The sequence below is a fragment of the Zalophus californianus genome, chromosome 9, assembly GCF_009762305.2.
Source record: "Zalophus californianus isolate mZalCal1 chromosome 9, mZalCal1.pri.v2, whole genome shotgun sequence".
NCBI classification, from domain to species: Eukaryota; Metazoa; Chordata; class Mammalia; order Carnivora; family Otariidae; genus Zalophus; species Zalophus californianus.
The window spans coordinates 125,989,844-126,013,143 of NC_045603.1; the positions used below are offsets into that span (position 1 = coordinate 125,989,844).

The following is a 23,300-nucleotide window of genomic DNA, read 5'->3' on the forward strand; positions in this document are numbered from 1 at the left end:
ATGACCTGAGCTGAAATCAAGAGTTGGATGCTTAACCAACTGAGCCCCCCAGGCGCCTTGCAGCCTGTGTTCTTGACAACTGTTGCTTTCTTTGGCAGTCGTGTGCTCCAGTTATCTGCATGGCACACTTCTCTCCTTTAGGTGTTTAATCTCCATTTTTTAAAAAAGACTCTGTATACTTAGAGTGTAAGTCTCATCTGGCCATTCTAGGGGGCTTCCAGTGAACATCCTCGAAAGCAAGCCTGCAAGTGCCATCTTTGGGGCACAGCTGTTTAATCACTTCTGGGTGGAACACTCCCGGACTTGGGACAGCATTTCCTTTTTTTTTTTTTTAAAGATTTTATTTATTTGACAGAGAGAGACACAACGAGAGAGGGAACACAAGCAGGGGGAGTGGGAGAGGGAGAAGCAGGCTTCCCGCTGAGCAGGGAGCCCAATGAGGGGCTCGATCCCAGGACCCTGGGATCATGACCTGAGCCAAAGGCAGCTGCCTAACTGACTGAGCCATCTAGGCGCCCCGGGACAGCATTCATTTCCAATTGGTAGATCTACTCAGTCTTTTTGTGAATTCTTCCAGTTTTCTACCTGTCGTGTCGGTCATTGAGATTTGCCAGAAAGAAACCAGTGGATTTTCATTCATATTCCTGATAGTTTGCAAAACCGCACTGAGGAAAGAAATGTCATTAGAACATTCTGGTAACTGGTTTCAGGAAATTGATTTTTTAACAACCCAATTCCAAATTAGATTTCCAAAACTGTTAAGTAAAATTTCACCATTTTTGTGTGAATTTTTTTTAGATTCAAGATTAATTTTGGCAGGGTGCCTGGGTGGCTCAGTCGTTAAGCGTCTGCCTTCACCTCAGGTCATGATCCCAGGGTCCTGGGATCGAGCCCCTCATCGGGCTCCCTGCTCAGCGGGAAGCCTGCTTCTCCCCCTCCCACTCCCCCTGCTTGTGTTCCCTCTCTCACTGTGTCTCTCTCTGTCAAATAAATAAATAAATAAAATCTTTAAAAAAAAAGATTAATTTTGGCAAGGTAATAAACACATATCAGAAATAAAACAATGGAATGAAGGGGGGGAAATCGGAGGGGAAGACAAACCATGAGAGACAATGGACTCTGAAAAACTCTGAAAAAAACAAACAGAGGGTTCTAGAGGGGAGGGGGGTGGGGGGATGGGTTGGCCTGGTGATGGGTATTAAAGAGGGCACGTTCTGCGTGGAGCACTGGGTGTTATGCACAAACAATGAATCAGGGAACACTACATCAAAAACTAATGATGTGTGGTGATTAACATAATAAAAAAATTTTAAAAAGAAATAAAACAATGAAGATAAAGAATGGATCAGTGATATCAGAGGGTTAATAAAGAAGCCACTGAGATTTAATCTGAAGATCAAAGTGAAACAGCTAACTCAGATGGTTTTGGGGGAGGATTTTGGCAAAGAGAAGATCATGACTTTTGTTTAAAAATATTGAAATTAATTAGCCACTTCCTCACATCATGACAAATGTCAGCCGAATGAATAATCTGTGAAATTAAGGTTTTATTTTAAATGGCTTTAAAACAGAGGGTTCCTTGTTGATAATGAGACTCGATTATGTATCTATTCAACACATTGAACACTAATTATTCTATGTTTGGGGAATAAAGCACAGAACAAGAGAAAATAAAACCCAATCTTTAAGAAACTTACATTCTAGTGGGGGAGACAGACAACAAACATGTAAGTGTTCAGATCCAGTCATTCTACATCTGGGTATATAGCCAAAGGAAATGAAATCAGTATCTCAAAGAGATATCTGCGCCCACCCCGTTCATAGCAACATTGCACACAGTAGGCAAGACATGGAAACAATCTAAGCATCTGTCAATGGATGAATGGATAATGAAGATGTTATATATATGTACAATGGCATGTTGGTTAGCCATAAAAAGAAGGAAATCCTGCCATTTGGGACAACATGGATGGAACTTGAAGGCATTATACTAAGTGAAATAAGTCAGACAGAGAAAGACAAATACCAAAGAAAAATACCACTTATATGCAGAACCTAACAAAAGCAAAACCACCACCCCCCTGCCAAACTCATAGATACAAAGAACAGATTGGTGGTTGCCAGAAGTGGGGGGGTGGGAAGATGGGTGAAAGTGGTGAAGGTGGCCAAAGGGTACAAACGTCCAGTTATAAGATAAAAACGTCCAGGGGCTGTAAAGACCAGGAGGGTGACTATAGTTAGGAATACTGTATTGTATATTTGAAAGTTGCTAAGAGAGTAGATCTTAAAAGTTCTCATCATAAGAAAAAAATTTATGGGGCACCTGGGTGGCTCAGTCGTTAAGTGTCTGCCTTTGGGTCATGATCCCAGGGTCCTGGGATTGAGTCCCGCATCAGGCTCCCTGCTCAGTGGGAAGCCTGCTTCTCCCTCTCCCATTCTCCCTGCTTATGTTCCCTCTCTTGCTGTGTCTGTCTCTGTCAAATAAATAAATAAAATCTTCAACCAAAAAAAAAAAGAAAAGAAAAAATTTATAATGATCTGTAGTGATGGGTGTTAACTAGACTTACTGTAGGGATCATTTTGTAGTATATACATATAGCAAATCATGATGTTATATACCTTGGACTAATAATATGTTATATGTCAATTATATATCAATGAAAAGAATTTTTTTAAAAGAAAAGTTCATAATATAACGTCATATAGCAAAAAGTGCTACAAAGAAAAAATATAATAAGGCAAGCAAGTAGGGAGTGACATGGCCTGCCTGGGTGGGGAGAGGAGCTTTGAGACAGGACCAAAGAGCTCTCTTAGCAAATGGCTGTTGGAGAGGGCGAGCGGGAGTTTCCCAGGTATAGGCAACAGCCAACAGCCAACAGAGGCATATTTTGGGTCATGTCCCACTCAGAGTGTTGTGTTCCTTGGTTCAGTATGAGGCCATTACTATTATGCTAAAGATAAAAGTCAAGTAGAGAGATAAATAAAATCCTGAATTTACTCAGAAAACTAATGGTAGGGCTGAGATTTAACACGGAACATGTTTCACCAATCCTGTTCATATCATATTGCTCATGTTTTGCTAAAAAGCCTTCCCCAGTACAGTAAACTAGTAGAGCTGAAACGGTGAGCCCATCCTTCACACTCCTCTTGCCTTGGTGATCTCTCATACTCTTCCAACCAACATGGAGGGTGATCGTTTATAAAATTTGTCACTGCCTCTTATTCTGCCTTTTTGACTGAGTGCCTCTGTGATGAGAGAACTCAAGTTAAAATACGGCACATGGCACTTAGACATGAGTCTGAGCCTTTACCTGAAAATAAGAATTATAGCAGCCTTGTGTCTTGAGTGACACGGGCACATTATGGTGCCAGTTTACTTACTGTTTATTTTCCTAAATAAAAGAACAACTTGACCAAGGTAAAAATGGAGTTCATGTTGAATTGCAGAATAGCTAAATAAATTGCCAAGAATTCTTCCAACTCTAGTACACAGCTACAGTTTTCATATTCCTTGTGGTCACTCTCTTACTACAAATACTTCCTCCTTAAATTCACCCAAGGAGCGGACTTCCTGTCCTTCCCTTGGGTGTTTACAGTTCATTAACACAAAGCCAGCTTGTTCAGGAGCATATGGTCAATATCACAGAAGGAACACCAGCAATATTATTTTCAAAAGAGAATTTAAAGAACTCTCTCATGCTAATTCCCTATCACAAACATACCCCACTGATACGTTTAGCAGTATGGGAACTAATCTGCTCTTTCATATTCATGACATGCCTAGAGCTCTTATGATCATTCATAATTCAGGTGAGGATTATTTACATATGGTCTTCCAATCAGCATGATTCCCTGGATTCTTGAGTTCATTCTGGGACATAATTTTAAAATTTACAGACGCTCTGAAGTTCAGGAAGATAGATTCCTTTAGCTCTATGAACTATAACTCTAAGAGAAAAAATTACCTCACATTTTCTTATAACCACTGCTTCAAATAAACATTTGAAGTTGGTTATTTTCTCAATGAGTTTCATAAAAAATTAGTATTTTCTCTTAAGTTTTTCAGTTTCCTGTTTTGAAACAAAATAATTTCAAAGAACAGTCATATTTCTTCCTTTTTGAATAATTTATAATATTAAAAATGAAAGAAAGACTTGGCTTTAAAAAAAGGATTTCTGAAGAGGTTTGTACATTAGAAAAATATACTTCTAAATATATGCAAGATTACACATATGTGTTTACATAATCATATATCAGGTATTCATATAGAAATATTTACACACATGAACTTCCAGAAAACTGGTACCCAGACATTGGAGGTTATACACATGAACCTTTAGGGAATTTTATAGCATTCAGAACTACAAACCACAAAATACAACTTAAAATAAGGAAGAAATTTCATAAAAATATAGCGTAAGATGTTGTACACTTAAAATTGCAGAGGTTAAATCTTATGTTAAGTGTTTTTACCACAAGAAAACAAACAAACAAGGGGACACAAGAATTTTTTTGTAGGTGATAGAAATCCTTATTACTTTGATTTTGGTGATGGTTTCATGGGTGTATGCCTATGTCCAAACTCATCAAAATGCATATATTAAAATATGCATTTTTTATATATTAAGTATACCTGAATAAAGCTGGGGAAAAAAACTCTTAGCTTTAAAAAAGAACCCCACAAGGCATTAATGGACATTTGAATTAAAAACAGGTATTATTGTAAAAAAATACAGTGTACACGATAGAACAGTGTATTAAAATATACAGGGAGCATCTGGAGAGAAATGGATGATGACAATGCTAAAATTAGCTAAGGATTAACCAAAGGAAAGAAAAAACAGAAGACATTCTAGAAAAAGCTAGAAAGGCTAGATCTATCAAAAAGCTTCTGGAACAGGCATACCTAGTCTATATATTTTTCCTATGATAATGTCCAATTCCTTTCCTGCTCTCTTTTCTTAGTTTCCATTGAGGAATATCCTTGATAAAAAAAAAAAAAAAAGGAGTAATTATTTGCATGTTCATATCAAACTACATAATGATTGAGATGCCCCCCACTGAACTACGTTTTGATTTTATGCTAAGGACTTTAGAAGCTGTAGACGGGGGGTGCCTGGGTGGTTCAGTGGGTTAAGCGTCTACCTTCAGCTCAGGTCATGGTCCCAGGGTCCTCGGATAAAGCTTGGCATCAGGCTCCCTGCTCAGTGGGGAGTCTGCTTCTCCCCCTACATTTACCCCCTGCTCATGATCAATCAGTCTCTCTCTCTCTCCCCTCTGTGCCAAATAATAAATAAAATCTAAAAAAAGAAGAAGAAGAAGCTGTAGACAGTAGTAAATTCCTGATCCTGATGTCCTAGAAACTTTTTATAACAATCCCCTGGGAATCCACAGGTTGACCTACCCATAATTTTAAAAACGGTATGGTAAGGACCTATTGGACATTCAGTTAGTGAATTACATTGGATAGAATACAAAATAAGCCATTACTAGAGAGCTTTCTCTTTTGCAAACACTGTTTTATTCCAGTGTGCCCGTGTGGTTCATTGTGACCATAAATGCAATTTCCAAATGTACCTAACTAATGATAATAGAACAATTTTAAATTAACTTCCTCTTGGCAATCATTAAAATTGGAATCCTTGTTGGTGCCCTCAGCAGAAAGCATCTGCCCAGGTGACCTTGTTTACCTCTCTCTTGCTCAAGGGATTTCTTTAGGAATGACACATGTGGCTTCGCATAGAACACTCAGGCAGCTCAGAAACACATTACTGCCACATGGAGAATGCAGAACATGGCTGAAAGAAGGAGAGTTTATTTCTTCAAACAAACATGAGTTGTAAAACCCAGTATGATAGCTCCAAGGGACGTTATTCCTAACAATCTTACTAGAGAATCATGATGATATTTAGGACAAGAAAATAAATTGAAATATATGTCATAACTTACTCAGAATGAATTTAAAAAAATATAAAACACATATTGGTTATTTTAAATTTAGAAGTATATAGAGAAAATAACAGAATATCCTGAATTGGTTATTAAAATATACCTTGGGAATGATGATGTTATAACATTTCTACATTTTGATCCCTCTAGGTAATGCTGATCCAGAAGGCCAGGGTTACTGCCAAGCAGGATTTAGTCTGGATTTTTATAAGGTGAATTCCTTTGGTCTTGTAGCTTCTAATATTTGTATTAGCTGTTTTTTTTTTTTTTTTTTTTGCCCTCTTGCCCTCTGTCTCACTCGCATCCCCAACCCCATAAACCACAACCACCAAAAGAATCTTTAGGTATATATCTAGTCTGTTTTGGCAACTTCTTCAAATGTTTTTGTTTGCTCTTTATTTTTATGAATCTATGAAGATGACAAACTCTTAAAATAACACAGAAATACATATGATAAAAAGCAACAGTCTTTCTTCCCATCTCTTGTGATGGTCATTTTAAATGAAAAATCTCAAAAACTCAGTGGGAAAAATGTGCTTCCAAAAAAAATCACAAGAATCAGTGAATTGCTTTATCTCTTAGCTATAATTCACTGATGAGATTTAACATTAGTGTTAAAATTCACACATCCTTTCACAAAATTAAAAACAGAGATGCCTAGTAAGAGGGTACAAAGATTTCATGGTTTTGAAAATAGTATAGAAAAAATTCTTCAGCCTACAAAATTCATTGCCTTTTTTTTTTAATCATTGTCCTTTTTTTTTCCACTGAAAGTTAAGGATGCAGAGGTTGGAAGGTGGGGTTGTAAGGAGAAGGAAAAATTTATATTTGCTAGTCTGGAGTTTTTGCTTTCTCTCCTGAGAAGGGGAGAGGGAGGTGGTTGCAGATGTATGGAAAAAACAGTCATTACTGTGGCCTTGAGATAAATAGAAACCAAATTTTCTTTTTGTTGCCAAGGCTCAAAAGATAATGCCTGCTAAATTACACAGCATTAAACTTGTATATATTTTGCTTACCTGAGGCAGTGCCAAAGAACTGAATTTATATATCCTCAAGGGAAAGAATTCAACTTAGCTAATTGAGTCAAATGAAAATTATTTACTATGCTAACACACTAAATAGTGGAAAGCAAGAAAAAGAATTAAAATGAGCTGCATGCCTCTGATAGAAGGGCCTCATTTAAAAATTGCTTTTTTGTGTATAACAAATTGTGAGAGCAATGCTTATTAACAATGATTTATCACCTTTAAAAAAAATCTGTTTTGTTTGGTTTTTCCAATTGTTGCTGTTTCTGTTTTGTAGAATGGAGACCTCATAGTAGGAGGACCGGGAAGTTTTTATTGGCAAGGTACGTTCCATTAGCAGAGAAGAAATGCCCATTTGTTGTTAGTAACAAGAAGGTGAAGCACAAGTAACAATCAAACATTGACCTTTTATTACATTCATTTTATATCCATGTTCATGGTTTCCCAAATAATTGAGCTATCATTTCCCATTGTACATTGTTATATAAATGATATTTTAAAATACTGTTGCAACTTAATTCATTTATTCACCACGTGTTTATTGAGGCTACGCCAGGCATTGTGCTGCTAGATGCTGGGGATACAGTGATGAGTAAAGACAGACATTGTTCCTACCCTCACAATGTTAATACCTGGGGGAAGATGCAGGCATTAATCCAACACTCACCCAAGTCCTCACGTGGTACTCGCTGTGAAGGAAAGGCCTGTCATGATGGAGCCATGAGAGTGTAGGAGGCTTCTCCGAGGGTGTTTCTTGCAGCTGTTTTGTCCTGTGAACACTGGCGAACAGGGGACTGAAATACAACCTGTGCTCTGCTTAGGGAGCCCTGAACTAGATGTGGGACAGCATCTGCCCAGACGGGGTGATGCCTTCTAGTTCTTAAAAAGGTGTTACATAGGCCAGCAACTTCCCTAATGTCAACTAACTTGGAAGCAAGCAACCCTGAGCTGAGATCTGAACTTTGCTAGGAGGGAACTAGCAAAGAGAGAAGGGACTTTATGGAAAGGTTCTATGACCTGAAGCTGAGCAGTCAGGTGAGAGAGAGGGAAGCCAGGGTGACCAGAGTCAGGAGATGGGGAGGAGCTGCTGTGTGATGTGGAGCAGCCCCCCTGGCCATGGCTTGCAGGCCAAGGTAAGCAGATTTTTCTTTTCCTGAAAACAATAAGAAGTCCCTGGTGGATTGCAGGAGTTTAAATAGATGGCCTTAGCTATAGTAATTAATTGTTGCTTGTCTTGAGAATAATGAGAAACCACTGGAGAGTTTTAAGCATGAGATGCTATGATCAGATCTATGTTTTGGGGTGAAAAGATCACTCTGGTTGTTATATGGAAACTGGATTGGAGGTTGGCCAAAGTGAAGTATCAGCAAACCAGTCATAAAGTGATAAGTTAGTTATAAGTTTATAAGGTAAACTAGCTATAAGGTTCAGATGAAGATGCTTGCTTCTTAGAGTGGTAATAGTACAGATTGAAAAGGGGGAGAAATTTGAGAGATGATTTGGGGGGGAAATAAACAGCTTATCTAATGGGTTGATATGTGTGGGTGAGGGAAGGGAGGATGCCAAGCATATGTTTCTGACTTTTGCAACTGCATGGTTATAGGTGGGTCTCACCCACTGAGATGGGGAACCCTGGAAGAGAACAGGTTTGGAGTGTATTGTAGAGGGAATATTATGAGTTTGCTTTTGGTTATGTTGAATATGAAAATGTTTGAGATATTCAAGGTTCTTCACATAAGTGTTTAGATGTATGGGCTTTAGCTCAGAGAAGATATCTAGGCTAAAATACAAACTTCCATCACTTGCATCTTGGTGACAATTAAAGCCATGCATGTGGATGGGATGCCTACATAGAGATGACAGAGAATATTTGCTGAATTTTGGCTGTAAAGTTTAGGATAAAGATAGAGTAGACTATGAAAGAGATGAATAGTTGAGTGAAGTTTTTCTTTTAAAATGGAAGACACCTGATCATATTTAAAAGTCAATGGAAGAGTACAAATATTGGGAGTCTGGGAAAGATGGTGGATTAGGAGGACCCTAAGCTCACCTTGTCCCCCAGATACAACTAGATAACACTCACATCAGTGTAAATAGCCCAGAAAACAACCCCAAGACTGGCAGAACAAACTCCACAACTGAATGTAGAGAAGACGTCATATTGAAGAGGGTAGGAAAGGTAAAGATGTGGTAGGGAGCTAACCAGACCCCTGGGGCTGTCCTTGGGAGGGAGGGACACTGCAGGCACAGAGAAGGGAGAGAAATAGACTATCATGTCAGGGATCCCTCAGGGGGATGATGAATCCCTATTACATTGGTTTTGAAAACCAGAGGGGCTGACATTCACAAGTTCTTATAACCAGTGGGACTTAAAACCCCAGCATAAACATGCCATCTGCAGGAACCAGCATGGCATTGCCAATACTTACTACCTAACTTGCTAACACCATTTGCACTTCAGTCGATCTGTCCCCCTCCAGTCAGACCAGCTTTAGTCCCAGTTGCTGCAGGTCCCCTCCCATAGATCAGCAAAAAACTTGCTGACACCTTGCCTCCTGCCCCTATGCACTTTGAGGATCCACCCCTTTAACACTCTTGGCCAGAAGACATCCAAAGTGGTGTTATACACACACAATGAATCATGGAACACTGCATCAAAAACTAATGATGTACTGTGTGGTGATTAATATAACATAATAAAAATAAAACAAAAATAAACAAAAAATAAAGTGGTGCAACAAGTCTGGTAGTGTGCAAACAGACCTGACATGGGCCAGCACTACTCCACAGTGACTCCTGGCCTGAGGAGAGGGAAAGATAACCACACACACCTGTCATACTGTGGCCCCAGCAGTGGGCTGGGGACAGTCAGTGGTTCTGAGTGCAGGACCTGCCCACCAATGAAAGTTTCTCAGGCAACAACATGGGGAAAGTTCAGTGATACTGCATCTCTGGCAAATGCCTGGTCTGACTCAACTCAAGCTCAAGGCAGCCCCAGACTGGACGACTAACAGCACAGGGACCAAACCCTACCCACAACAGGCAAAGAGAGCCACTGCAGATGCCTGGACTGAAGAAAAAGTAGCTCAGCCACAGCAGCAGGGCACATACAACACACATAGGAGACACTTTGAAGTGCCAGGTTCTCATGAACTGGTGACACCACACTGTAGAGGACCTCTTCTTCATAAGGCCACTACTTTCAAGAGCAGGAGATGTAGCTGACTTTCCTAATACACAGAAACGGACACAGAGAGTTGGACAAAATAAGGAGACGGAGGATTATGTCCCAAATGAAAGAATCGGACAAAAATCACAGCAAATGATCTAAGCAAAATGGAGATAAATAATATGCCCAATAGAGAATTTAAAGTAGTAATCATAAAGATACTCATGGAACTTGAGAAAAGAGTGGAGGACATCAATGACCCTTACCAAAAAGATAGAAAACATAAAAAAGAACCAATCAGAGATGAAGAACTCAATAAATGACATTAAAAATACATGAGATGAAATAAATAATAGACTAGAGGAAGCAGAAGAACAGATCAGTGACCTGGAGGATAAAGTAATGGAAAGCAACCAAGCTGAACAGGTGAGGGAAAAAAATAATGCAAAATGAAAAGACTTAAGGAATTCAGTAATACCATCAAGCATAGTGATTTTCACATTATAGGGATCCCAGAAGAAGAGAGAAAAGGGGGCAGAAAATTTATTTGAAGAAATAATAGCTGAAAACCTTCCAAATCTGGGGAAGGAAACATAAATACAGATCCAGGAGGTACAGGGAGTCCCCAATAAAATCAATCAAAGGAGGTGCACATGAAGACCCATAAGTAATTAAAATGGCAAAAATAGCATATCAACAGGATTTATTCACAGAACTAGGACAAATAATTCTAAAATTTGTACAGAACCACAAAAGACCCTGGTTAGCCAAAGCAATCTTGAAAGAGAAAAGCAAAGTGGAGGTATCACAATTCCAGATTTCAAGTTATACTACAAAGCTAATAGAAATCAAAACAGTATGGTACTGGCACAAAAATAGACACATAGGCCAATGGAACAGAATAGAGAGCCCAGAAATAAACCCATGGTTATATACTCAATTAATGTTCAACAAAGGAGGTAAGAATATCCAATGAGAAAAAGTCAGTCTCTTCAACAAATGATATTGAGAAAACTGAACGATTACATGCCAAAGAATGAAATCGGAGCACTTTCTGACACCATACACAAAAATAAACTCAAAATGGATCACGGACCAAAATGTGAGACCAGAAACCATAAAAATCCTAGATGAGAGCATAGGCAGTCATTTCTCTGACATCAGCCATAGCAACATTTTCTAGGTATGTCTCCTGAGGCAAGGGAAACAAAAGCAAAAATAAACTATTGGGATTATTTCAAAATAAAAATCTTCTGCACAGCAAAGGAAGCAATCAACAAAACTGAAAAACAACCTACTGAATGGGAGAAGATATTTGCAAATGATATACCCAATAAAGAATTAGTATCCAAAATATATAAAGAACTTCTACAACTCAATACCAAAAAATAAATAATCTAATTAAAAATGGTCAGAAAACTTGAACAGACATTTCTCCAAAGAAGACAAACAGGTGGCCAACAGACACATGAAAAGATGCTCAGTGTCACTAATCATCAGGGAAATGCAAATCAAAACCACAATGAGATATCACCTCATACCTATCAGAATGGCTAAAATCAAAACACAAGAAACAACAAATGTTGGCAAAGACGTGGAGAAAAAGGAATCCTTGTGCACTGTTGGTTCCCACCATGCAAACTGGTGCAGCCACTGTGGAGGCTTCCTCTGAAAATTAAAAAATAGAATTACCATATGACCCCATAATTTCACTACTGGATATTAACCCAGAGAATACAAAAACACTAAATCAAAAAGATATATGCTCCCCTATGTTTATTTCAGCATTCTTTACAATAGCCTAATTATGGAAGCAGTCCAGCTGTCCATCAATAGATGAATGGATAAAGAAGAAGTGGTATAGAAACAATGATGGAATATTACTCAGCCATAAAAAAGAATGAAATCTTGCCATTTGCAACTGCATGGATGGATCCAGAGGGTTTATTACTAAGTGAAATAAGTCAGTCAGAGAAAGACAAATTCCACGATTTCACTCATATGTGTAATTTAAGAAACAAAACAAATGAACAAATTTAAAAAAGAGAAAAACCAAAACACAGACTCTTAACTATAGAGAACAAACTGATGGTTACCAGAGGGGAGAATGGGGAACAGGGGATGAGTGAAATATATGAAGGGGATTAAGAGTACACTTATTTTGACAAGCACTGAGTAATGAATAGAATTACTGAATCACTGTATTGTATGCCTGAAACTAATATAACACTGCATCTCAACTATACGGGAATTAAAATAAAAAATAAAATAATAAAAAACTACAAATGTTTTTTTAAAAGCCAATGGAAGAGATCTGGGAGATGGGTTTATGATAAAATTGTATGTGAAATTACTATTAAGCTTAATTCATACATGTACAATTATGAACATCAAATAATTAACATTTCAGTCTTAAAAATTATTTTGCAAATTGAAAAACTATATTTTATGTAGCAGATGGTTATAAAGTAAAAATTATGTGTGTTTAAAAAGACTTCTTCTAGTTCACTTGACTAGATAATCTAATTCACTGGATTAGATCATTCTTTCCTTAAGTTAAAATGTCGGACAGTGATAATTTGCTGAAAAGTAGCCATACCAAGGAGATTTAGAAGCATTGTCTGTGATAGGTAACGTAAAATTTTATTTAGGCTTAAGATTATAATGTTTATTGAAGCAGCTAAAGAAAACAAAGGCAGTGTGTGGGGGGGAGGTGGGAAGGGGGTATTTAGCTTTAAACCAGAGAAAATTGGCAAATTTTGTAGACATTGTTCACAATCATTTCAGGCACAGTCACTGGGAAATATTTATGGCCAGATTTGATAGTTTTATTCCTTTTGGACTTCAAACAGAAGGATTGTGTGAATTATCAGTAAATTCCCAAAGAATAATTTGGCTTTAAAACTAAAATTAATATTAAATGTTAGTTTCTTGAAGTCATTTCTCCAATTTTCTCACAAGAAGCATGAGATCACACTTGTCCCTTAGATGTCCATTATAAATATAGGAATGCATGGAAATTGTGGTGGAAAATTGCTGGCCATCTTTTGGATATTTGACCACCCCAATATGATCATATTTCAAGACTTTTAATAGTGACTTTATTTGGGAGATATTAGCCAAAGTTCTTACCATATCATTGTTGGCAGCCATGGATTCCTTTTTTTTTTTTTTTTTTTGCTAAAATTCTGGATCTCACTGGACCTCACAGCCTCCCATTGTCATAATTTTATGCTCTCCGTATACATTTTAGCATAAAAAAATAAAGAGCTCAAATGTTATGTAATTCCCTCCCTTAACATAACTGATAGATTTCATAATCTATTAAGTGTTTTAGATTTAATCTGTATTTTGTGAGAACACAAAATGTCTTCTTAGAATGCCAAAGGAGACCTTGGTTGTAATGCCAAATATCTTAAAAGTGAAACCACATGACCGGAGAGAAAGCACTCATGCTCTCTGGGCCTCAGTTTCCCCACTTATAAGAAGTTATGCTTTGGTTAGATGATCTCAAAATTAGATGATGTTTCTTCTAGCCACGATGTTCCAGATTAAAAATTTAATTCATAAATTTTGCCAACAGGTGTCTTTACACAGATATTTTTCTCATTTGGAGATGGAGGGAGTATGTATTGTGAAGGCATTGGGAAGACAGATAAAATTATGTAGTTCATCTTTGGTTCTTCTGTCAGAATGGAAAGTTCTATCCAGCTGTAGCCAGTTTTACCTTGCAATTTGGCATGTGGGAAAATTCATCATCAAAAATGCAAGCAATTCCATGATTATTTTCAGGAGAGTATATGTTATTCACAGGGCCTGTCTCTTGCATTCATTCAGCTAATGTATTAATTTGTTTGAACACAGGTCAGGTGATCACTGCCAGTATTGCAGATATCATTGCAAATTACTCATTCAAGGATATTCTAAGGAAATTGGCTCGAGAAAAACAGACAGACGTGGCTCCAGCTTCCTATGATGATAGTTACCTTGGTGAGAATCATTGCTCAACACATTTGTTGTTTCTCAAAAGGCAAACATATTAAATGTAGATGCAAATTTTATTCCTCACTTATCTGATGTTATTCTGCAACTTATGCAAATTTTCTTTCCTTATTAGCTTAGAATAGACTTTCTTTTGCTGAGCCATATTATATGTCTTTTCTTTAGGTTCAGCCTATTTTCTAGGTTCCATAACAGAATCTTTCTTCAAATTCAACAACCATTTATTTATTTTAAAAATTTCAATAAATTAGACTAGGTGGATACTTCCTTCACACAATAAAACATTGGCCTCAGCTCCAAAGTCAATATCTTATTTAGTGGGGGATTTTGATGGTTACTTTTGTGTTTCAATTTAGGTGGTAGTATGCAGTTATGCAATCAAACACTAACCATCATAGTGTCTTGCGCATAAAATATTTTGCCAATTGTAGATAGTATAAATTAGTGGGGCTGCCCAACACTGTAGGGGCAACATGCTAGCGGTCCTTTCCAGTTTTTAGAGCAACAACAAAAGACCTTTAAACAGTTGCTAGAATATTGTCAAAATGTATTACATGCAAACCATGTCATTGTACCTCTGTTGCTTCCCACTTTTGGTATCCTATTGGCATTTTGATTGCTTAATAAATTAAGCAAAATGTAGTTATATTTTTCACCTCACCTCACTTTAGAGGTAAGTGAAATTTGTGGAAAACCATCCTTAAAGAAATTAGGAAGGAGACCTTCTTGATGATCAGAAATAGCCAAACCTGAGCACAAAAGTTACCTTTCAGAGTATCGTGTCTGATCCTGATGAATTAACAACCTTAAAATGCAGTGGCCACCATTTACACTTTAAAGTGGATTATGAAGCATCCCTCAGAATCTGATTGTGCTGCCATTCTCAGAAGAAGCAGATCTATTATGCATTCAGGATTTAGTACAGAAATTGGCTTCACTAATTTTTCCCTCTACAGAACCCTAAACTTTTATGTTGCAATATTTGTCGAGATTTCTGAGCAAAGCAGTACTATGGTAATTCTTTCATTTTTCTAGACATAGCTCATTTGTAAAGCCTTCAAGCATGATTGGTTTTTCTTTTCTTTAACACAGGATATTCAGTTGCTGCTGGGGAATTTACTGGAGACTCTGAGCAAGGTGAGAGACATTATTGAATATAAGTCATTTATAAAGCCCGGGAAAGATAAGGTTAGGTTACCCTTTAAAAAGCCCCTTTATAAATGTAATTTTTGTCACTACACAAAATGTATAAAAGTGGAATCCCAGAATGTATATGATAATAATCTATAGAAAAACAAGCAAAATACACTTCAGCACAGCTTTATCAGTCTCAAAAAATTCCATAAGACTAAATATCAATCTTTATAAAATCTAGTTAAGCAATAAAAAACAAGTCCAGTAATCCCATGTTATGAATTTAAAAAAATAAGGTGATTAAATGGCCTACACAAAAGCCATGCTGTTAATGACAGATCAAATTTGAAAAATCAACATCCCCCATCTTTACTTTAATTTCTGGGATCTCATATTGGACATGTCCATACTCAACTCTCCACCAGACTCCAACCCAACATCTCCACGTTATTTCCTTTTCCCCTTCGGACATGCTCAAGCCCAAAATAATGGAATGAATTAACCCCTATTCTCATATATGCCCCTCACCTCTGTTCTCTATATCCTGTGAAGGCTGTCATCCCTGGTTTTAATCTACTGATTCTGCAGCCACTCTAATTTCCAGTGGTCAAATGCTACTTTTTTTTTTTTTTAAGTATAATTCAAATGTCATCTCCTCCAGAAATCTGTCTTTTACTTCCTTCTGTAAACTCCTATCTCATATCATTTTTCTTTCTCCTAAGGCATTTATCGTTCACTTATTTGTCCAAAATTTTTTGAGCACCTACTCTGTGCCAGACTTTGTATTAAGTGTTGGACACATGGAGGTGAACAGATGATGATCCTTACTCTCAGAGTTTATGGTCCTAGTGGGACTGACAGGCATTAAATAATGAACACAAAATACCTGATTAAAAATTGTAGTAAGTGCTAGGATAAAGCTCTAAACATAAAACTAATCCAACCCTCATGACCTAATCACCTCCCAGAGGCCCTGCCTCCTAAGACCATCACATTAGGGGTTAGGTTTCAATACTATGAATTTGGGGGGACACAAACATTCATCCCAAAAGAATACCCATCATATACAAGACTGGTATTGTTTGTTGAATGACTCAATCATCAATCAATATTTTCTTCTTGTTTCATATGAACCTTAACTACTTTTTACTAATGTGTTTTAATGAATTCACAAAGAATTAAGAGTAAATGAAATGTGGCCATCCCTAGAAATCATCAGAGCTCTTTTAACTGTTTCATGTCAACAAGACCTACAAAGCAGAAGTTCACAGAGCATAAAACACTCTTTATGCAGTGAAGCAGGGGTTGAAAGCAGGGTTGGTTTTTTTGTTTTGTTTTTCGTTAAAAGAACATTTTTCTTTTAAACATAAGCCAATTTTTAAAGGCCCTATCTTTCCATTTTTTCTTCAAGATATTAAAAGACAATCTATTGTGGTAGTTAAAAGCATGGACTTTGGAGCTAGACCACTTGAGTTTCAACCCTGACTTTGCCACTTACCAGCTCTGTGACCTAGTTACCTGAATCTCAGTGCCTTCATTTCTTAATTTCTAAAAGAGAGATGGTGGTGATGATGAAGGTGATGATGATGATGATGGTAATGGTAATGACGGTGATGATGATGACGGTGATGACGACAACAATGAAGATGATAGTATTATCTATATCATAGGATTCTTATGAGGATTAAATAAGCTATTCCTATATGTTCATTAAACAGTAGAATAATCCCTGATACATAACAAGTACTATTTAAATATTAGCTATAAGAAGAAAGAACTCTTGGGTCAGGGACCATCAGAGATAAAATTGAATTCCTAGTACCCTAGAAGAGTCAAATCTTATAATCACTCAGTGATTTAGCAAAGGAAACTGTAAAATATGCCAAATGATTTTAAACATGACATTAAACTCTTGGAAAGTTCCCGCACCCGGTACAGCATTTAGTCCTGACCCAAGGAAATTAAGAGGGATGCATGACAGCGTATCACAGAGAAAGATGGTAGAAGATCATTGTGATTTTCCGTCAGATCACAGAAATGACTAGATGGATCCAAGTTTTAAATGATTTGTAGATATGTAAAGGCACTATCAGAGATCATGATCCATTTATCAGACCACATCAAGCCATGACTACCCATGTTCACTACTTACTTAACTAGATGGAAAGAATTGGAATTCTATGAAAAACAGTGAGTGACTTGATGTCCTCTAGATGAGCGGTCCTTAATATGGGATCCTTGGACTCTGGATGGTACATGGGTGGACTTCACAGGATTCGCACCCCTAGAAATCATATGCAAGGTTTTGCATATAGGTGAACTTTTCCAGTGAGAGGATCCATAACTTCCATCTACTTCCCAAGTGTGCTTATGATTCAAAAAGATTAAAATATTTTGTTCTTGTTTTAGAGTCTGATGTGGTGAGCCAAAAACCAAGAAAGTGATCTGGCCAATCCTAGGGAATATGAATGCCTGCTTTTTAGAGGTTAAACAGTGGAAATATTATAAAGCATGTGGCACGCTCTGTAGTGGGTAGAAGACATTCGATAGATACTAGCCTCCTTTCTGCTTCTCTTGATGGTCAGGTCATGTATTTCGAGGCCAGGTATCTAACTTTTTCCTCCATGTATTATTGATATTGAGAGAAGGTTTACCACGAGGTACTGAAATGGATCTAAGAAAAGTCACTTATTTTCCCTTCCAACAATATTTTTATAGTTAAGTGACAGTTCTAACTTACCTTAAACTCCAATTTCCCCATCTTGATCATTTGTAAATAATTATGAACATTTTTAACCAGCATTTACTTTTAATAACTCCTAGTGTTGTGACCATATAAGGCTGCAGACTCCAAAGTTACTGAGTGTGATGGTTGTTGTCTTTTAAATGAAATTCTGAATGTTTGTGGAATGCTTAGTTGTGGTCGTCATGTATTTCAAATGGGATAGTCAGTCTTTTCTGGTTGATAGGCCTGATTCTGGTATCAGTCAACTCCATTATATCGGATGGTGGTTTGTGGTTACATGCCAATTTAATTCATACCAAGTAAAGATTACTGAAAACTGAGCAGTGTGCTACCAGTTCAGCCACCTTTCCTAGAAATCTGTCCAGATAGCTTAGTTTTTCTGAGCCTGGTTGTATTCTTCAAGGACATGCTTCACCTTCTCTCCCATTGCTGAAGTTGAGCAGTCCATGCTCCCTTGTAAAGTTAACTTTCCACTTTAAACTAGGCTTCATTCCCTCTCATGACTCAAAGAAGGGACTCCAGCCATTCCTAATTCTCTATCTCATATCATCAGTTTTTTTAATCATCCCCATGAATATACAAGCATACTGTTATTTCTCACATCTTAAAAAGAAAATCTCTTAACTCCACTTCCCCTTCCAGCAAGCACCTGTATTCTCTGCTTCAAGAGCGGTCACTCTTCTCTGCCTGTATCTCTGTTTTCCAGTTCCACTGTCCCCCTCCTCTTAAACTCACTGCTCAGCTGAAACAGCTTGTGTCAAGCAAACCAGAGGCCTCATGCAACTCATTTTCCTTAACTATCGGGAGCATCTGACAGAGTTCATCATTCCCTCCTCATTTCTTCACTCGACTACCCAGACACTTGCGGCTCCTTCTCCATCTCTTTTATTGATTCCTCTTTAATTTCTCTCATCTCACTGAAGTGTCCCAGGGTTAAATATTTGGGCTGTTTATTTCCTCTTTGAGTTTTGGTACTCTCATCCAGTCTCACTTATTTTTCCAGCTTATGCTGAATTCCAGGCTCATGGTACTTCTCCAGATTACACTGAATTCTAGGTTCAGGGATACATGTTCTAAGATCTAGAACCTCAAACTCAATACTGAACATCTCTATTTGAATAGCTGTCTCAGGCTTACTGTGCTCATGAGCAAACTCCTAACCTTCCCCCTGAAACGTGGTCTACCCTCCATCAGCTTCATCTCAGTAAGTGACAATGCCATCCTCCCAGTTGCTCAAGCCAAATACCTTGGAAGTCAGCCTTGGACTGTACTCTTTCGCTCACACCCCATCCATATCCAATTCATGAGTAAATCCTGCTGACTAAACTCTCAAAGTATGACCAGAATCTGACCACTTCTCACTTCCAGCACAGCTTCTACTTTATTGCAGTAGACTCTTACCAGGTCTCTCTGCATTTACCCTTGTCCCCCTGTAGTCTGCTCTAAATCCAGTAGCTAAAGTGGTCCTTTAGAAACAGAAGTCAGATTGTGTAACTTCTTTGATCCAGTGATTTTTCAACTCGTTCAGTCTGAAATTCAAGTCCTCACAATGACCTGAGACTCCATTCATGAGGCTACTAGTTACTTTGACCTCTCTCCTACCCCTTTACTCCTCACTCCCTCTTCTCCAGCTACCATGGTCTCTTTACTATTCTTTGAATACTCCAGACACACTTCTACCTCAGGACCTTTGCACTTGCCATTCTTTCTGACTAAAACATACTTTTCCCACTTCTCCATAATATTTACAGCCTACTTTCTTCAGTCTTTGCTCCAATGTCACTTTCTTGCCATGTCCTTTCCTGCTAATTGTGCCCTAAGAAGTCATACGTCCTTCCCCACCCCACCTCTAGCGCTCCCTGTACCATTTTACTGTTTGTTTTTTCTCACTCACTACACTTATCCCCTTCAAATATGCCATTTCATTGACTGTGCTTTTTAAATTGACTGTCTCTTCCAGCCAGAGTATAAGTTCTGTGAAAGCAGGGAATTTTGTCCATTTTGCTCACTACTGTATACTCCATTTGCCTATAAATATTTGTTGACTGAATGAATGGATTTACTACTGAGAAGTCCAACATCTAACCCCAAATGAATCTTCTTTGATTATTAATGCTAAGATCATGATCACCCACCTCTGCTAGAACACAGCACACCAGATGTAGTTGATGCTAGAACTCGTGCTGTACCTTTCAGGGCAGGATGAGGGGACGGGAAATTTAAGTGGAAGGGGATTCTCTTCCAGGCCCTTCCTATTTAAATTAAACTAAATCTTTAACCCCAATGAATCAAAGGTTGGTTTAGATTTATAGAAACAAGAACTGAAAGATTTTTGATAATTAGCAATTCCAACTCCCACCAATTGCAGGTAACTGGAAAAATGAGGTTAAATGACACATCCCAGGTATATGGCAGGCCCAAGAATAACACCATAACAATCTAGAGCCAGATCATAGTGCAATGAGTTATATGGACCCTTTCCCCCAGATTTGCCTCTTCTGTTTCTATTAGTGAAGCTTCCCTTCTGGGGGACCCTTAGCTACCAGGTCACCTGCTAATTCTGCTACCAGCAAACATTTCCAAGGGGGCCAGACTCATGTCATTTATGATGGCTTTTCTTTAGGTAACCAGAATTGTTTTAACACGTTCGTGTGACAGAAGCTATACTTTTTACACTAATACAAAATGTCACCACAGTGAAAGCTAGAGAAACCAGAGTAAGAGGTTTAACCTACAAATCACACACAGAGCTGAGAAGCCAGGCTTATGCTATGCAGGCAAAAACACATGGAGACCAGTGATGAAGACTGGTAAATCTCACAGTACAACTTTTGTTCTGTATTCCATAGTCTGTAGCAGAAGCAAAAGCAAACACAAAGCCATGACTTCACACTTCCAGCTCTTCACATGGTGGTTACTCATGTCACAAGCACTATCTTTAACTGATGTGTTGGATAACTTTAAAATATATGTAATCCCCCTTCTCAATGACTATTTTTATCCCCAGAACTGGTTGCTGGCATTCCAAGAGGAGCACAGAATTTTGGATATGTGAGTACAAAGAATGCATTGTTGGATATTTTCTTATATATGCAAAGAAATGTTTCATTGCATTCAACTTTTAAATGGTTTAAAATGCCTTTTAATAGTGAGCTCCTATCGATCCATGCTTGTATGCTTGTTTGCTTACTAAAAAAGGAAGGAAAACAAGCGAAGCTAGATTTTTTTTTCTGATCTATGTACAGTGTGCAAAATGAAGATGCAGGGCCCTTTGTCCAAAATTAAGAATTTCAGGATCGCAACAGCTGGGCATTAAACCAAGGGTGGGGTCTGACTGAACGTGGGGACCAGTGTGATGGCGCAGGTCACGCCCATGAAGCCAGCACGATTCTTGTGCTTCATCCAGGAATAATTGCAGAGAATAATGTTGCTGATGTGCTCAGCATTTTAATATGCCTCATATGGTAGAAATGAGAAAATCAATTGTTATTACACTAGTGTATTTGTTTCCTGAGACTGCCACAACATTACCATAAACTGGGTGGCTTAAAACAATATAAAATTGGGGGGCGGAGCAAGATGGCGGAGGAGTAGGAGACCGAGATTTCGTCTGGTCTCAGGAATTCAGCTGAATAGGGATCAAACCATTCTGAACACCTACGAACTCAACAGGAGATCAAAGAGGAGAGTAGCAAGAGCTCTCTGAACAGAGAAGCGACCACTTTCTGGAAGGTAGGACATGCGGAGAAGTGAATCCGAGGCAATATTCCGGAGGATAGACGGCGGGAGAGGGGACCTCCGTTGGCCGCTTCTGGCAAGTGCTAGAGCCGCGGACACAAAATCGGACCTTTTAGAAGCCGGCTCCGCTGAGGGACGTCGCTCCAGTGGCTCAGCGGGGGGTGGAACCCTCGCGGGACAGTGTGGTCTCAGGACCCTTGGGGTCACAGAAAGACCGGGGGTGCCTGAGTGCGGCAGAGCTCCCAGGGATCGGAGTGGGGAAGCCGACTGCAGAGACGGAGCCGAGGCGCGGGCTCTCAGCCCGGGGTGGCCATAAACTGTGATCCGTAGCCCAGTCGGGCCACTGCTCCTCCAGCAGGGACCCAACAAGCGGCAGATCCGGGGAGACTCCCCTTCCTCCCCGGGAGGAGTGGCACGGGAGCGCACCGCAGGGATCTGCTGGGTTTGGAGACTCCACACGGGGACGGGTGCCAGAGATAGAAATGCTCGGTCACAGGCCGGGTGAGCACGGAGTGCGGCCGGAGACCGGGGAGACAGGAGTGACTGCTTTTCTCTGGGGGCGCACTGAGGAGTGGGGCCCCGAGTTCTCAGCTCCTCCGGGTGGAGATTGGGAGGACACCATTTTCACCCTGGTCCTCCAAAGCTGTACCGAGAGCTTGCAGGGAACAAAAGCTCCTGAGAGCAAACCGGAGCAGCTTGCTTAGCCCAGACCGACAAGAGCGTGGCAATTCAGCCTCCGGCAAAGAAATTTGGAAACCACAGCAACGGGCCCCTCCCCCAGAAGATCAGCACGAACAGCCAGCCAAGACCAACTTTACCGATCAAGGAGAATAGGAGAAATCCAGCGCTAGGGGAATACTGCACATAGAACTCATGGCTTTATTTTACCATGATTCATTAGTTCATTAAAGTTAATTTTTTTAACTGTTTTTTTTAATTTTTCTTTTTCCCCTTTTCAACCAACATCTTATCAATCCCTTTTTTAAAAAAAAACATTTTTTATTTTCCATTTTTAGAGTCATATTTTATCCCTTCATAGTAGTTACCCTTATTTTTGGCATATATATATAAGTTGTTCTCTCTTTAAAATTTTGAGATACAGTTTCTTCTAACAGATCAAAATATACCCTAAATCACTAGTGTATGGCTTTGTTCTACTCTCCTGCCTGATCACATTCTCTCCCTTTTCTCTTTTTTTTTTTTACATCTTCTTTCTTTTTTCAAACAACTTCTCTTATCAATTCCTTTTATAAAATCTTTTATAATTTTCATCTTTACAGTCATCTTCCATCCCTTCATTTGTACATATATGTCTTTCTTCCTTTAAAATTTTAGGAGGCACTTTTTCCTAACAGACCAAAATACCCGCAAAATCTAGTGTGTGGCACTGATCCATGCACTAGCCTGATCATATTTGATCATATTCTGCTTTTTTTGTATTGTTCTGTTTTTGTTTTTATCTTTTATCTTTTTTTCTTCTCTTTCTTTTTTCTTTCTTTCCCTTTCTTTTCCCCTGGTTGCAGGTCTTTTCTGATTT

General features: G+C 38.6%; 1 protein-coding gene across 3 annotated transcripts in view; it reads left to right on the forward strand.

Moving 5' to 3' along the window:
• The window catches only part of ITGA8 (integrin subunit alpha 8), a 193,481-nt gene that overhangs the window by 33,008 nt on the left and 137,173 nt on the right, over window positions 1–23,300 (forward strand). For all 3 annotated transcript variants that reach the window (XM_027594760.2, XM_027594757.2, XM_027594758.2), the window contains exons 5-9: window positions 6,100–6,161; window positions 7,252–7,297; window positions 14,008–14,133; window positions 15,238–15,282; window positions 21,033–21,076. In XM_027594760.2, coding sequence (XP_027450561.2) covers window positions 6,100–6,161; window positions 7,252–7,297; window positions 14,008–14,133; window positions 15,238–15,282; window positions 21,033–21,076 — 323 coding nt within the window. The remainder of the gene's footprint in view (window positions 1–6,099; window positions 6,162–7,251; window positions 7,298–14,007; window positions 14,134–15,237; window positions 15,283–21,032; window positions 21,077–23,300) is intronic.